This window comes from Bison bison, unplaced genomic scaffold (assembly GCF_000754665.1).
Source record: "Bison bison bison isolate TAMUID 2011002044 unplaced genomic scaffold, Bison_UMD1.0 scf7180017864338, whole genome shotgun sequence".
In the NCBI taxonomy this organism is placed as follows: domain Eukaryota; kingdom Metazoa; phylum Chordata; class Mammalia; order Artiodactyla; family Bovidae; genus Bison; species Bison bison.
In genome coordinates this window covers 1,794,402-1,809,289 of record NW_011494910.1, presented here as the reverse complement: position 1 = coordinate 1,809,289, position 14,888 = coordinate 1,794,402, and the positions used below count along the sequence as shown (strand labels likewise).

Below are 14,888 nucleotides of genomic sequence, written 5' to 3'. Positions count from 1 at the left end.
GTGCCTCCACTCCCTAGCGAGAGCCGCTTCTGGCCGCACCCCAACTCCCCTTCCTGGCACCGCGGTGGTGAGACAGCCAGGGGTCAGGTACCCAGCGCCCTCGGGCCCCGAGGGCAGGGATGGAGGGAACGGCCTGCAGGAGACCAAGTCACTGACCCTATGCCAGGGTTGACTTTCCCACAGCTCAGCGTTCCTGGCCTCTGTCTAGTCAGACTCTGGGATGAGCAAAGGGATGGCTGAGGCCCTCATACCGGCCCTCTTTCCCCTTTTGCTTCCTGTGGACAATGGAAAACTGCGTTGCTGCCCTGCCCCATGGCAGCCCATGGCTGTAGGTGGTGGGTTGGGGCCCTCTCCCTGCCAGCGTGACCGACAGCAGAGACCCTGCGATGCCCCATCCCCACCAGTGCCGTTCTGGTCTCTTCCTGCCTTGGTCCACCTCAGCCCCCTTCCCCCCACGCTCTCCTTCTCCCCTTGCCTGTGTCTCTGGGCTTCACCAGCCCCCGGAATGTAAGGATACACACACTTTCTCCCCTGTTCTGGCTCCTTCTCTCACCTGAATCGCTAGCCAAGGTTCAGGAGAAATGTGCAGTTAGGCTTGGAAGAGGTTGCATGCTGAGTAGAAAGAGTCGTAAAACAGGCTCAGCCATTTACTGGTAATATGCACAACCCTGAGGGTCTGCCTGGTAAGGTGGGCAGGACAGGCATCATTACCTCAGTTTTACAGACAAAAACAGGTGGTAGGACTCACCCAAGCTCTCCAGTTGGGCCAGAGCTAGTTTCTGACCTCTGGTCTAGTTACACGGTTCTGGGAGTCCACAACCCCAATGCCCTTTTCCTTCCCACAAAACTCATCTGGTTTTCTTGTGGGAAAACCCGATAGAATCCTCAGAGATCTTTGGTTTTGTGGCCCCCTCTTCCAGTCGTTCCTCCTCTGGCTCACAGCAAGTCTGTACATTTCATGTTTGCCATGAGGGAATTTCTCTGATGAGCCTCAACTGGGGGCCTCTTGGAGACCCTGAGCCCTCATTCCACAAGAGGGCCCCACATTGGCATGGGTGGGAGGCTCAAGTGCATCCTTGCCCACTTGCCAGTGAGTGCACAGTCTCCCTGCTCCATGTCTCTTTCAAAGGTTGGCACTCCAACCACTGCAAAACAAAGCATCACCACCCAGGGCCAAGTTCTCCGAGGTTACTGTAGCACAGTCCGTCCATCCATCTTCTCATCCTTTCTCCCTAGCCCAAGGCAAGCTACGAGCAAAGCAAGAGAGACCCCCAACAGACATCCCCCCTGGACACCTCTAGAGACATCAGCCTTGTGTCCACCAGGCAAGAAGTTGAGGCAGAGAAGCAGGCGGCTCTCAACAAAGGTACCCCCTGCCCCGCTGTCCCCTAGAAGCAAGGCTTCGCACCAGGGGGGAGCCCAGAGAGGTGCTCGCTCACACCCAAGAAAGCGCTTCCCCACCTGGGCCTCCACCTCTGCAGCGGGGCGGGACCGAGCCCCTCTGAGAAGGGGCGGGGCCGAGCCTCCCTAAGAAGGGGCGGGGCCGAGTCTCCTTGAGAAGGGGCGGGGCCGAGCCCTTATGAGGAGCGGGCAGCCCTGTGTCCCTCTTTGTGGGACCCACTGGCCACTGTGTCTCCCTGCAGTGGGCATCGTACCCCCACGGACCAAGTCACCCACCGATGAAGAAGTGACCCCGTCGAGGGTGGTGAGGAGGAGTGCCAACGGGCTCACCAATGGCCTCTCCTCCCGGGTGAGTGCACGCCCGCAGGCCCCGAGCTTGGCGGCCCGAGCTGGGCTGGGAGTCAGCCTCTGTGTGGCCGCCTGTCACAGTTCAGGAAGCCCGGAGCTAGAGGAGGAAAGTAGAACAAGACAGAAGGGAAGCAGGGGAGTGCTTCAAGGAAACATGCCATGAGACGAGGAAGCTGTGCATAATCAAGATATCATATTGAACAAAATTGTTATAATGTGCCACTGATGAAACAAACGCTAAAGTCAATGGTCAAAGATACATGTGCTGGCCAGAGGCACTGTATTAGTTTCCTAGGAAGTTAGCAAAATGCCACGAATATGGTGACTGAAAACAAATTATTCCGTCACCATTAGAGAGGCCAGCATCCAGAATCAAGGTGTCTGAGGTGGGCTGTGTGTGCAGGCTGAGGAAACACCCATTCCGTGCTGCCCTCCTGCCTTCTGGTTGTTGCTGGCAACATTTGGCTTGTAGACACATTCTTTGGCTTGTAGACACGCCACCCCAATCTCTGCCCCACCTTCAATCACTTTCTACTCTATATGTCTTCTTTTTCCTGTTGCTTATAAAGGCACCCATTATTCAATTTAGAACACACCACATTTGAAAATGATCTCATCTTGGGCTCCGTAGCGTAATTACACCTGGAAAAACTCCATTTCCAAATAAGGTCACATGCACAGATACTGCGGTTAGGACTTAGATGTATTCTTCGGGGTTCACAATGTAACTCATTACCAGCAGGCTTCCCAGAGAAGGGAAATTTTAAGGGATACTGGCAGGTAAAAAGTCGGAGGGCAGGGGAGGGCACCAGTCCGAGCCCTGTCCTCCCCCCGCAGCAGGAGCGCCCCAAGAGTGCTGTGTTTCCCTGCGAGGGCAAGGCCAAAATGAGCGTGGAGGAGCAGATGGACCGCATGCGGCGGCGTCAGAGCGGCTCTGCGAGGGACAAGCGGAGGAGTCTGCAGCTCCCACCCAGCCCGGCCCCCGACCCCGGCGCCCGGCCTGCCTATAAAGTGGTAACGTCCTCCCGGCCCCACAGACATGGCCTGGCGTCTGCCAGCACTGCCCACTACCAGGCATGGTCAACCTCAGCTGGAGGGGCCTGGAGGAGGAGGAGGTTTCAGCAGGGAGGGGCCAGGACGGACCCAAGCCAGGCAACTGGGAGACCTGGGGAAGCTTCTCCCACGCTGGGCAGAAGACATACTGCAGCAAGCGTTTGCCTCTTTAGTGTTTTAAGAAAAATAACTCACAAAAAGAAATGCCTTGATTGTTTTAGTTGAAGTGAATTATACAAAATTCATTGAATAGAGAATAGTACAGAATCCACAGCCTAGATGTTTCTAATGTTTCTAGAGCATTTCCTGTGCCCTTAACATTGGGCTGGGGGTGGCAGAAGGTCATCATCACAGCGCACCAGCACATGCTGCAGTACAGGTCCCAAGCCCTTTTGTCTCGTTTAGTCGTTTCAAGGATACTGGACTAGGAAGTGTTACCCCCACTGTTGTTGTGGTTCAGTCACTAAGTCGTTTCAGACTCTTTACGACCCCATGGACTGCAGCACACCAGCCTTCCCCATCCTTCACTATCTCCTGGAGCTTGCTCAAATGTATGTCCATCGAGATGCTGATGCTAATTAACTGTCTCATCCTCTGTCACCCCCTTCTTTTGCCTATAATCTTTCCCAGCATCAAGATCCTTTCCACTGAGTTGGCTCTTCAAATGATGTGGCCAAAGTATTGGAGCTTCAGCATCAGTCCTTCCAATGAATATTCAGGGTTGATTTCCTTTAGGATTGACTGATTGGATCTCCTTGCAGTCCAAGGGATTCTCAAGAGTTTTCAGCACCACAATTAGAAAGCATCAATTCTTTGCTCTCAGCCTTCTTTATGGTCCCACTCTCACATCCATACATGACCACTGGAGAAACCATAGCTTTGACTAGATGGGCTTTTGTCCCCATTTTAGAGACCGGGGAAAAAGTCATGAGAAATTAAGGAGCTCTGGGCCACACAGCTCCTAAGTGCAGAGCTAAGAATAGCCCAAACTATGGGGCTAACTTCTCTTTCCACTAAATTTCAGAAATACAGAAAAATTATGACCCATAAATCCTGCCCTTTTTTCACGTGATAAGGCTAGAGATCCATGTAAGACACACTGATTCCGTTACTCAAAATATATGGCACAGGATGTGAACACAGGGGAGGCGGGCGGAGAGAGACAAGCACTGACGGGAGACAGTGATGAGGTGTTTCCTCTGCACCCTTGTAGGCGAGCAGGCTTTGGACGAGCACCACGGAAGGAGGGTAGCTTTGCAGTGGGCGTGGTGGGTACAGTGGGGTGGTTGCCAGGTCAGGCGTGCTGGGCAGGGCCGGTGAGGACCCCGGCGTGGTTGGGGCTGCCTGGAGGCAGCGGGACACAGGCCCCGCATGGTCCTGACTCTGCCTCCCCCCAGGTGCGCCGCCACCGCAGCATCCACGAGGTAGACATCTCCAACCTGGAGGCGGCGCTGCGAGCCGAGGAGCCCGGCGGGCAGGCCTACGAGACTCCGAGGGAGGAGATCGCCCGGCTCCGCAAGATGGAGCTGGAGCCCCAGCATTATGACGTGGATATCAACAAGGAGGTGAGCAGCGTCCTGCAAGAGCAGCACAGGGTGGGGGTGGGGGGACCGTAGAAGGGCGTGGAGGTGGTGACCGCGTCTCTCCACAGCTCTCCACCCCGGACAAAGTCCTCATCCCTGAGCGGTACATTGACCTGGAGCCCGACATGCCCCTGAGCCCAGAGGAGCTGAAGGAGAAGCAGAAGAAGGTGGAGAGGATCAAGACACTCATTGCCAAGTCCAGGTAACAGGCCTCGGGTGACCTCTACCTAATCCACCCACCCTGGCACCCAGGACATCGAGGGCACTAGCACTACTGAATCCAGTGCCCGGACATGTGGTTGGTTCTCCCAAGCCTCCCACCGTGGAAGAAGTGGTTTGAGGCGGCAGACTGGGCCGAGACACGTGGCTGGGTCGGTGACGCAGCCCTCGGTGCCACAAAGACCTCCTGGGCGCATGCATGTGCTCTCATCAAGACAAACGGATGAGTTGCCCTCTGCTGACTTCTTTTCCCCATCAAGGCTGCCCTGAGTGTTCTCTTAAACCTTCTAGTTCGTTCTGAAATGTTGCAGGCAGGGGTCCTGACATGCATTTTGCCAGGGTCCTACTCACCCCAGGGGACAGGCTTGCACACTCACAGGCCCCTGGACTCCCACCACCCTCAGCCCGCAGGTCCCCCAAGCCAGCTGGACCATCCTGCCCCCTCCATGTCTGTGTGTCTGTGCCTCTTCAGTATGCAGAACGTGGTGCCCGTCGGCGAGGGGGACTTTGTGGACGTGCCCCAGGACTCAGAGAGCCAGCTGCAGGAGCAGGAGAAGCGGATTGAAATCTCCTGTGCCCTGGCGACCGAGGCCTCCCGCAGAGGCCGCATGCTGTCTGGTGAGAGGGGCTGGGCCTCGCTCTGCCAGGGAGACCGGCTGCCCAGGAGTAGGGGAGGCAGTGTGGCAGGGGCGAGCATAGAGCAGGGCAGTGTTCCTTGAGGTCAGGATGAGCGCTTGTTGAGCACCAGGGACTGTGCTAGGCTCACGGGGTGCGAAGGGACCAGAGTCGCTGACATCTGGGAGCTCCGAGTCACCATGACCCGCCTCGCTGCTGGTTGGCGGAATGGCCAGAGGCCGTGTGGGGAGTGCAGGGAGCCGCTGTACCTGTGCAGGTCCAGGAAAGGCCCAGAGAAGGGGTGATGACTGAGCCTGATGCGGAGATATACAAGTGTGTGCCAGAGTGTGGCGGAGTGAGGGCCAGTGTTCCAGGGCATTCTCCAACTTCCCATTCGTGCTGCAGGCAAATAGCAGGAATGAAAAGGGAAGATGGTACAAGTAGCCAATAGAGTCACCACCGTGGCTATTGACCCAAACCCACTTTCCTGCTAAGAAAAGATGAGTGTAAGGAGCTGACTTCACACTGATACAAAGGCTAGGGGGTCTTAGTGGACACTACAGGGTGTAGCCAGTAGAATTAACTTCTCTTCCGTCTGAAGGGAAGCATCCTGGAAAAGAGGAGAATGTAATTGGGAAGAATGGAAGAGACTCTGTGAATGGGAGGCTTTGTGGTGGAGGAAGTGGTCAAGTCACAAAGCCTGGGACACAGAATATTCCCTCTTCCTCAACATGAAAGGTGCTTCGGATGGAGAGGGGGAAGGCTCCAAAGGCCAGCCAAGACAAATGCCCTAGATGGATGCCAGGCTTGTGGTAACTTTAGTCGTGCTGGCCACAGTTCTAATGCCCTGGGTGAGTGTCAGATTAGGATCGTGGCTAGACGCACAGAGGAAGGAAAGGCTTTTCATGTTAGTGGCACAGGGTTTCAGTCCTGGCTCTTTTCTGCATCTGTAAAGTTTAAATCAAGATACCTGTCTAGTGGTGTGAGGATGGAAACAAGGGGTGCTAAGCAGCTAGCACCGTGCCTGGCGCTCAGTAACTGCTCAGTAAATGCTCCCCTGCTGTGGGAGCGGTAGTCCCAGTGCTGGGGGTCATATTATTTGAAATAGCAGCAGCCAAAGTAGAAGCAGGAGCCTTTTGTGGTTTTTCTAGCTATTTTAAATATGGATATTTTCAGAAACCAAAGCGTTTTGAGATACAGCAAAAGGGATCTAAGTAAGCTTTAAGAGAGAAGCTACTAGCAGTTGGGGTGTAAATGGACTTTAGAATGGGTGGCCAGGGAAAGTCCTTGGAGATCTTTCAGAAACAAGCTCTCAGTTGGCAGGAGAGGAGAGCAAGAGAAGTGATAGGCTTCAGAGAGCCCCATCCTGCAGCCAAAAGGCAGCAGAACCAGTTTGGCTACAAGGAAGCTTCTGTCAACGGCCCTGTAGTTTAGCTACAAAATGAACCCGAACCTTCCAAAGATCAAATTCCACATGCTCTGGGCAAAAGGCAACTTCCTGTTTCAAGAGTTAGAACAGACGGCGCTATTAAAACTTCTCTGCCCCTCCCCAGCCCCTGGCTTTCCCTGCTACAGCTCCCCTACCGAAGGCGCTGTGAAAACAAAGCTCACCCTGGCTTTTCAGATTCTCCCTTGATACACATGGGCTTACATTCCAGAGTCTGTGTGCGGAAAGCAAATGGTCACCCTGCTTTTGCCAAAACCCCAACTATTTAAAACAGGGCTGTGGCCCGGCCAGACCTCAGACTTACCCTGTCCCCACCGCCCCGACCTGTGGCTCACGTTCCCAGAGCTCTGCCAGGCACGGCAGACGCTGTGTGGGAGAGGGTGCCCATGGGCTGGTGCAGCGGGAGGGGGTGCAGTTAGGGCCTGAGTGCAGCGTGTGGCCTGGGTGCGGAGGCGGGCGGCGAGCTTGTAGCCGTTGTCGGTGTCCTGGCGTGCAGTACACGGAAGATGGGGCAATAGTGGGTTTGTCCATGTGGCGCGATGTCATCGCAGTGTCTGTACTGGGTAATGGCTGTAGGTACACATGTATGTGTATATTCACGTATGTGATGTATGCGTGGAGGGAATGTTTGCAAATATAGGAGTGTGTCTGTGTGTGCAAGATGCCTATGGGTGTTGTGCAGAGACCCATTGTTTATCAGTACAGGTGGTGTTTGGGAAACTGTTGCTGTGAGTGTGCAATATGTAGGCGGAGGTGGTGCTTAAAAATGCAGACGTTTACACGTGATGGGCTTTCTTTGCAGTGTGATGGATGACCGAGGCTATTTGTGTATATGTTGTGCACAGTGTGTGTGTGGAACTTTTGTGAAAACACACCGACGTGTGCAGGATGGAGAGAGCACAGCCTCATGAACGTGAATACGTGTGACTGATTATTTATGCGTGCAGGTGTGGTAGTACTTGTGAACACACAACTGAAGTAGCACATTGTACAATGCCTATGTGCTGCATATGTGAACTTATTTTGATGGGCGTGTTCATAATCTGTGTTTAGTATTTTTCTGATTTCGTAGAGGTTGTATTTAACATAATTAATCTTTCTTGTTCTCGCTCATTTAGTATCATTATGCATGTACGTGTGCTAAGTCACTTCAGTTGTGTCTGACTCTTTGCGCCCCCGTGGATTACAGCCCACCAGGCTCCTCTGCCCATGGGGATTCTCCAGGCAAGAATACTGGAGTGGGTTGCCGTGCCCTCCTCCAGAGGATCTTCCTAACCCAGGGATCGAACCAGCATCTCCTGTATTGGCAGGCGGGTTCTTTACCACTAGAGTATCATTATAAATGTCCTTATTTTGCTGACCTCTGTGGAAGAGATGCCCTTTGGGTCTCTAATCCGTACAGATCTATTTGTGGCCCTGCTAAATGCTCCCAGACTGTGAAGGCTTTAAAGTTAATATGTCTCCTTTTCACAGAAGGTGCTCTCGCCTTCAGTTGTGCCTCAGTGGGCCTCTCAACTCCTCTTTCTCTCTCCCTCTCCTAATTTTCCTATTTCTAATCTCTCATGGGCTAGACACCCAGCAAGTCAACACCTATCATAATTGTGTTTAAATAAGTATCTGGACTCCAAGGAACTCTTCAGTGAATAAATTGTAAGAGCTTTATTGCATGCACATTGTAGCATCTATTTGGCTTCCTTAAGATCTTCCTTGCTTAGGTTTTGGTTTTTTGACTCTTAGGAATCGAAGTTACCAGACAACTACCCATTGGATCTGTGATACGGGTGTGCACATGGATGTGTGCTTCAGAGGTGTTTGTGGATGTATTTGTATGAAAAGTGACAAGTGTGTTGGGTTGTGTACGAGGCACAGGCTCAGTCGTGCCCACACGCACACATGAGTTGTGTGCGCTGAGTAGAAAAGTGTGGTGTTGCTGGACCCATGCAGACTGGATCACTTCCTTCTGTATGTTTGTGGGCATGCACAGATGTGCCGCGGGGCTGCGTGGGCCCTTTCTCCTGTGCAGAGGCCAGGGAAGGTGATGAGGGCCCAGGCAGGGTGGGAGCAGGGGTCTGGGAAGGCCGGTGCCGGGGTCCCTCTCCGGAGGGAGACAGTGTGACCCTGGCCCAGGCCTGGTTCTGCTCTGAGCCTGAGTGAGGCTCCCACAGCCACACCAAGGGAGCACGGGGGTCTAGAGACTTGCAGGGCTTGTTCCTAACACTACGACTCCTTGTCCTTCACTTTGCTGTTCTCAGCATGGAAAAGAATGATAATAGAGTAAAATCTCATTAATTCAAATGTCACCACTTTCGGGCTTAAATGATCTGTTTAGAGGTAGATTGAAGTTGGCCTTTCCTGGATGGATGAAAAGAGATCTCAAGTGACAGCGGGAATCGCTTTTGAACCCTCCAGTCAAAGTTAGACTGGTTTGAAGCCCATCAGGAGCCTCTGTCCTCGTGGAGCTGATAAACACTGGGATCACTCCACTTTGAGTCAATGAATGAGGGCCTGGTGATTTGGATTAGTGTGATTTTACTGCACTATTAATCATGGTCATCAGTGATATCACTGCCTCTGAAGGTGCCACCCCTCACCCTGTCCACAGTCGAGGGGAGGTGTGAGCATCTCCCTGCTGCACAGATGGAAGGGGAGCTCTAGGTCAGAGGGGCCAGCATCACCCCCAGTCACCCTGGTTCTCAGCAGAGCTTGGATGTGGCCAGGTCTCCCCTGGGGCCCCGTGCTCTCCTCCATGGCGACCCTGGAACCAGCTCCGCTCAGCTTGAACAGATGCCCAAGCTCAGCGCTCCTCTCTGCTTGCCTCCTGCCTTGCTCCCTGCGTGGAGGAGGGCCTCGCTTGCTCTGGGCACCGGCCTCATGCCTCCGCCTTCCCCACCCCCCACCCCCGCAGCCCCTATTCACTGCCCTGTTCATTTCTGTTTCCAGTGCAATGTGCCACCCCAAGCCCTCCCACCTCCCCTGCCTCCCCGGCTCCACCAGCCAACCCCCTACCGTCTGAACCCCCGCGGGGCGCCGACAGCAGCCATGTCATGCGGGTCTGAGCTCTGACGTAAGCACTTTTCTACCGTATTTCATCCAGCCCCGGGAGTGGGACCCCTGCCCTCCCCCCGCCAGCCGCCTGCACCCTCCATCCCGCCCGCCATCGCTTTTCCCCGCGCCGGCGCGCCTCGCCGCTCTTCCCCTCCGTCGTCCATCCTGCGCAGTGCTGGGCTGGAGCCGGCTGGCAGGGCTGCTCCCGGAAGCTGCGGTGCCAGTGGCTTTGCGTCTCCAGGAGCAGAGGGGACAGAGGCTGCTCCTGTCCGCTGTCAGAGGGCTGCCCCAGCTCCCCACCCCTGCACCTCCTGTCGGCCTGCAAGCCTGCCATCTGTTCCCTGCCTCAGAAGCCCCTAGAAGCTGCTTCTCCCAGATCTTATCTCTCCCAGATGGTACCCAGGTCTTCTGTAAAGTAAAGTGGCCCCGGACAGCTCTAGGCAAAGGCTGTGTCCCTTCCCCCTAGCACACAGCCCCTCAGTATCAGGCAGCTGAACAAGAACTGACTTCTGTTCCTTTGTCCCCCTCTCACAGGGTTGAGGGGTGGTTTTTGCAGAAGAGACTTTCTGGGCGGGTGGGCTGGAGGGCCCTCCCCGTGCAGCGCCTTCTAACCCACGTCTCTCTCCTCCAGTGCAAGCCCTGGCTGAAGCCAACGCCGCGAAGCTCCAGAGAGCCACGTTCTGAAGCCGCCTCTGCCCCGCGGCCCACCCTGGCCCCCCAACCCCTGCGCTCCCACGGGAATGCTGCGGGAGCCAGGCCAGGGGCTGGGGTCGCCCAACAGCAGCACAGACACTGCGGTGTCCACACCCCCGGGACTCCGGCCCGAGATCCTCGCTACTCAGACAGCCACCCTAGGCTGGGCGTCAGGTGGCGGGGTGAGGAGCGCCATCCTGTCCGCTGCCCTCGGCACAGGGAGCCTCGCTCTGGCCCTGGCTGGGGTTGTGACAGCCCTGCTGGAACATTCCTTGGTGGAGAAGATGCAGTGGGGAATGCACCCTGGGCCCTCTTAGGTTAGGACTTGTCGCTCGATGCCAAGAGCGGGGCCTGCCGTCATCCCCTTCCATCAGCCCCGCCCTGCTGTCCAGCGGTGCCCAGGGTCTTGGCACATCCCGGTTTATTGGGTGCTCCTTTGGGGTCCAGTGGAGACTGACCACCTGCCTGAGCCAAAGACAAGCTGACAAGAGATGGGAGAGGCTCCTCGGCTCCCAGAGGGGAGCGCTGGCCGTGGGTGGGAAGCGGCAAGTGTGTGCAGCGTCTGAGGGCAGGTTGAGAAGGGGTAGCGGAGAGAAGGGGAGAGGTCTCGGGAGGGCAGGAGGAAAGGGAGCGGCAGGGCTCGTGTGCGGGGAGGAGGGGGAGGACAGACATGAGAAAGGAATGGGGTCGGTTTCCCCGGGGTGGAGCCTCAGGTTAGTGCCAGGCACAGTGCCAGGTGTCAGCTCAGCTCTCCCCACCTTGTGCCGGGATCGGGGGCTGCCAGCTCCAGGACCCCCACGGAGCACGCTGCTGTGGGGCGGAGGTGTGCGCTGAGGGCCCGGGGAGCGTGGGCTGGGGACAGCTTCTTCTGGATCTGGGCCTGATGTCGGCCTCCCCGTCCTGGGGTCAGGAGCAGAGACAAGGACCTGTCTTGGTCCTGCTGGAAGACCAGAAGGTGTGGGGTGGTCGGGGTGTGGAGTGTGTGATCAGCCACGGGGCCTTCCCTAAACGTTTCTGTGACACCATTTCATCGCCTTCCCCCTGGAATGTGCTGTGGGCCAGCTGAGCGTGTGCCCCAGGAGAGCAGATGTGGCCTGAGCCTGGTAGGCCAGATTCTGGAGTCCTCCTCTCAATCCCAGGCGTCCCACACAGGGACAGGTTGAAGCTGTTGGAGCGTCTCACTTCTCGCGTGGCTCATTCACACCCTGCGTAGCCAGGGGACCAGTGGCGGAGCGATAGGAGCAAAGCCTGTTGTCCCTCCGCTCCACCACCTTCAGATGAATGTAGCCAGAGAGGACGGAGGAGCTAGAGTGAAAACCCTTGGCCCCTAGACCTTCTCTTTGCCAGGGTTGCTTCCCCGAGACTTCAACCTGACCTTCAGAGACCCTGAGAACGATTCCTTCATCTTCTAGCAATTCCTCTCCACTCCTTCGTGGCTGGGACAGTTATGGTTCATATGCGAGTAAAGCTGACAGTTCACTTAACACATATTCCCTGCGCACCTTTTATGTACCAGGCGCTGTTGTAGGTGCTTAAGACATTCCCATGTTTCTGAGGGCTTACAGACAGGAGGATTCGCTCACCCTCACATATAGCAGGTTTTTGTAAACGTGACCCTTGGCTGCATCTCCCATCTTCAGCACAGCTCAAGCACCCCAAACGTGTCCTTTCTCCCCCATAGACTGACAGGTGGGATCAGCTCCCAGGTAACCTTCTCTCCCTTCTCCATCTTCTCCCACACCTTGTCCATCCATAAAAAGCAGAGTTTGGGGTCCTTCCACGCCTTCTCCCTTTCTTTGTGTCTTTTTTTTAAGTGATACTTTTAGAAATACATGTGAAATACCAAGGATTAATGTCTGCCCCTCTGCGACCTCTCTTTCACCTCTTTTTCATAAAGCTGGCTCTTTATGTTGCTTTACATGCCTTAATATATGTTTTGTGAAGATTATCATATTGCAGATGTATATGTAATATATATATATATATTTGTTTGGACATCTGATCCTTTCCTGAAACTCCTGCCCAGGCCCGTTTTCTCTCCTTTCCTTTCCACATCATTCCAAGCATACTGTGGCCATACCCCATGCCTTTTGATCCAAAGAGGGGGAGAGGAGTTATTTTAAGACAGATCTATTTTACATTTTTGTTATAAAAGCAAATCTATTTTCCACATGTGCAATGTCTGAATGGAATTGGCAGGTGATGTGAGGGACTGGGGGACTGCCTCTAGGTCCCGCCCTCCACCCTTCCCTCCTCCTCAGCAGCCTCCTCCTTCCCATTCCCAGTCTGCCAAGGGCTGGTCCCCAGAACTCAGCCGGAGAGGATCTTGCCAGGGCAGGACATTCTCTTGCAGTCCTGGTCTAAGGATTTGATTACACTGTCAACTTTTGATGACTCTGTAGGATTATTGAATGTGAACCTTCTTGAAGGAAATGTTTACAGCTGTGTGCACAAAAGCAGACCCTTGCAGGCATACACGCCCCAGATGTGCTCCTGGACCACCGCCTTTATCACCCTGCTGGAATATGCCAAACAGCACTGAGAATGTCGGTCTATTGTTTGATGGACCCAGGATATGGTGCAACGGCCAGTGCAAACAGTTTGACATCTCTGGTCCTTCGGGGCAGACACATTCAAGTTCCTTGGACTTCTCACATTCCTCTTCACTTGGTCCCTCTCTGGTCTGAGTGACATCTACGGCACCTGCCTCCCTCTGTGACCTTTCTTCTGGGGCCCGTTGTTAAGGGGATGGTACCCCAGTCTGGCATCCAGACTGTGAAGTCAGCCCTGAGGGTCCGAAGGATGAGGTGCATCTCAGCCTTGCCCAGGACTTTCCTGCTGCTGGGGCCCTGAACTAAGCCAGCTCAGCCTTCCAAACTGCTTAGTGACTACTGAAGTGGGCAAGGGGCTCTTGCTCTGCAAGGATTTGGGCAGAATGGAAGTCTTTTGTCCAGATCTGGAATCAAAGGTTTTGGAGCCTAGCACAGAGCTCCTGGCCAGCATCTGAAGCCTGGCCTCCCACTTTGACCTTTGCTGGCACCCTATTCCAAGCTTAAAACATCTTGCTAGGAATGAAGGGGGCCTGGCTGGGGGCCCAGAGCTAAGTAACCCACCCGGGGAAAGCCCTGGTTACTAATCTAGGGCCTTCCCAGTTAACACATTACCTCCCTCAACAATAACCAGGAGGCTGTAATCAAGTACTAGTGTTGTCACTTTAGAGATTTTCTGAGGTTGAAGGCTGTGCGTACTTGCTCACCTGTGTTGGTGAGAGGGATGCTCTTGGAGCAGGGCCGACTGTAGCAAGACAGAAGTAATTCCCTTCCCTTTAGGCAGCCCCTCACCTGGCAGCTCTTAAAACTAAGGAAAATATGAAATATACGTATATATACATATATCTATTTATGCACATATTGGGGCCAATTTGATTTGCTAGTATTAGACAATAAACTCTACAAGGAAATTTATGGTCTTGGTGTCTTTATTTAGTATAAAAATGACCTTAGAAGAAGAGTTAAGGTTAGATAAACAGTGAGTATCTGTCAGGGCTCCATAGCAGCCCCTTAGCTTCTTTCTAGCCAACAAGCCCCTCCCCAGGGAGGGGCCATCCCAACTGACAGGTGAGAGCTTGCTTCCTTCTCAGCAACATTCTTTTTATAGATACAGGTACTGAAGCACTCAGTGAACTCTGCATTTGTATCTTGCAAGTTTGTATAAACCCAATACAGGAAATAAATGGTTTGTGCAAGTGGCGTGTCTCTTGCACTCCGTGTCCATGTCTGCCGTGCCTGGCCTTGGGGTCCATGGCAGTTTACATGCCTGGCAGAAAGGGCGAGGAGGCCTGGGCCAGGCCTTCCCTAAGGGACCACCCGCTCCCCCTAAGCCGGGGGCTGCCCTCCTTGGCCTGCCTCCTGGGCAGGAATCCCAGAATTCTCGGAAGGATGGGACCTCCCCACAGACTGGGGATGATGGTTTGCTGTCAACACGACTGTCATCTTTTTGATCCATGTGATCCCAGATCAAGACTTGTCCCAAGTCTGAACAATGGAAGCATCACGTGCTTTAGGCCCTGGAACCTTCCGCTGAAGTCACGGTGGGGGTTGGTATCAGAAAGGCTGCCTGAATTCTTTTCATCCAGCTTCAGAGATTTGGGACCACATCTCCTGGCAGGTACTCAGTGCTTATCCTTTATTGACACTCAGTGTGAAGGACTTTAGCAGAGCTGCTCAATTTGAAATGTTTGCGAGGAGTGAGAATTAAGAAACCCTGTGAATTCTGTGGGGAAGCGGGTGGAGAGTGAACATGAGCCCAGGACAGCAGCAGGCTTTGCTGGGCTTCTGCAGGATCTCTGGGGAGAGAAGGTGGCATTCCTGGTTCGAGAAAGAGGATATACAGGAAGGCAAGCTTGATTAGCTTGGTTCTAATGGCTGGTTTTGAATTCTGGGCACCTTTTCTCATCCCTAAAGGGCTAGTAGCACCTGTATTAA

The 14,888-nt window shown here is 54.2% G+C and overlaps 1 protein-coding gene across 1 annotated transcript in view; it reads left to right on the top strand.

Moving 5' to 3' along the window:
- The window catches only part of PLEKHA6 (pleckstrin homology domain containing, family A member 6), a 134,127-nt gene extending 120,263 nt beyond the window's left edge, over positions 1 to 13,864 (top strand). The window contains exons 21-28 of the mRNA XM_010854252.1: positions 1,237 to 1,366; positions 1,644 to 1,750; positions 2,587 to 2,763; positions 4,200 to 4,367; positions 4,454 to 4,587; positions 5,077 to 5,222; positions 9,607 to 9,730; positions 10,343 to 13,864. Of these exons, the coding sequence (XP_010852554.1) occupies positions 1,237 to 1,366; positions 1,644 to 1,750; positions 2,587 to 2,763; positions 4,200 to 4,367; positions 4,454 to 4,587; positions 5,077 to 5,222; positions 9,607 to 9,722 (978 nt within the window). The 3' untranslated portion in view covers positions 9,723 to 9,730; positions 10,343 to 13,864. The remainder of the gene's footprint in view (positions 1 to 1,236; positions 1,367 to 1,643; positions 1,751 to 2,586; positions 2,764 to 4,199; positions 4,368 to 4,453; positions 4,588 to 5,076; positions 5,223 to 9,606; positions 9,731 to 10,342) is intronic.
- The last annotated feature ends 1,024 nt before the right edge of the window (positions 13,865 to 14,888 follow it).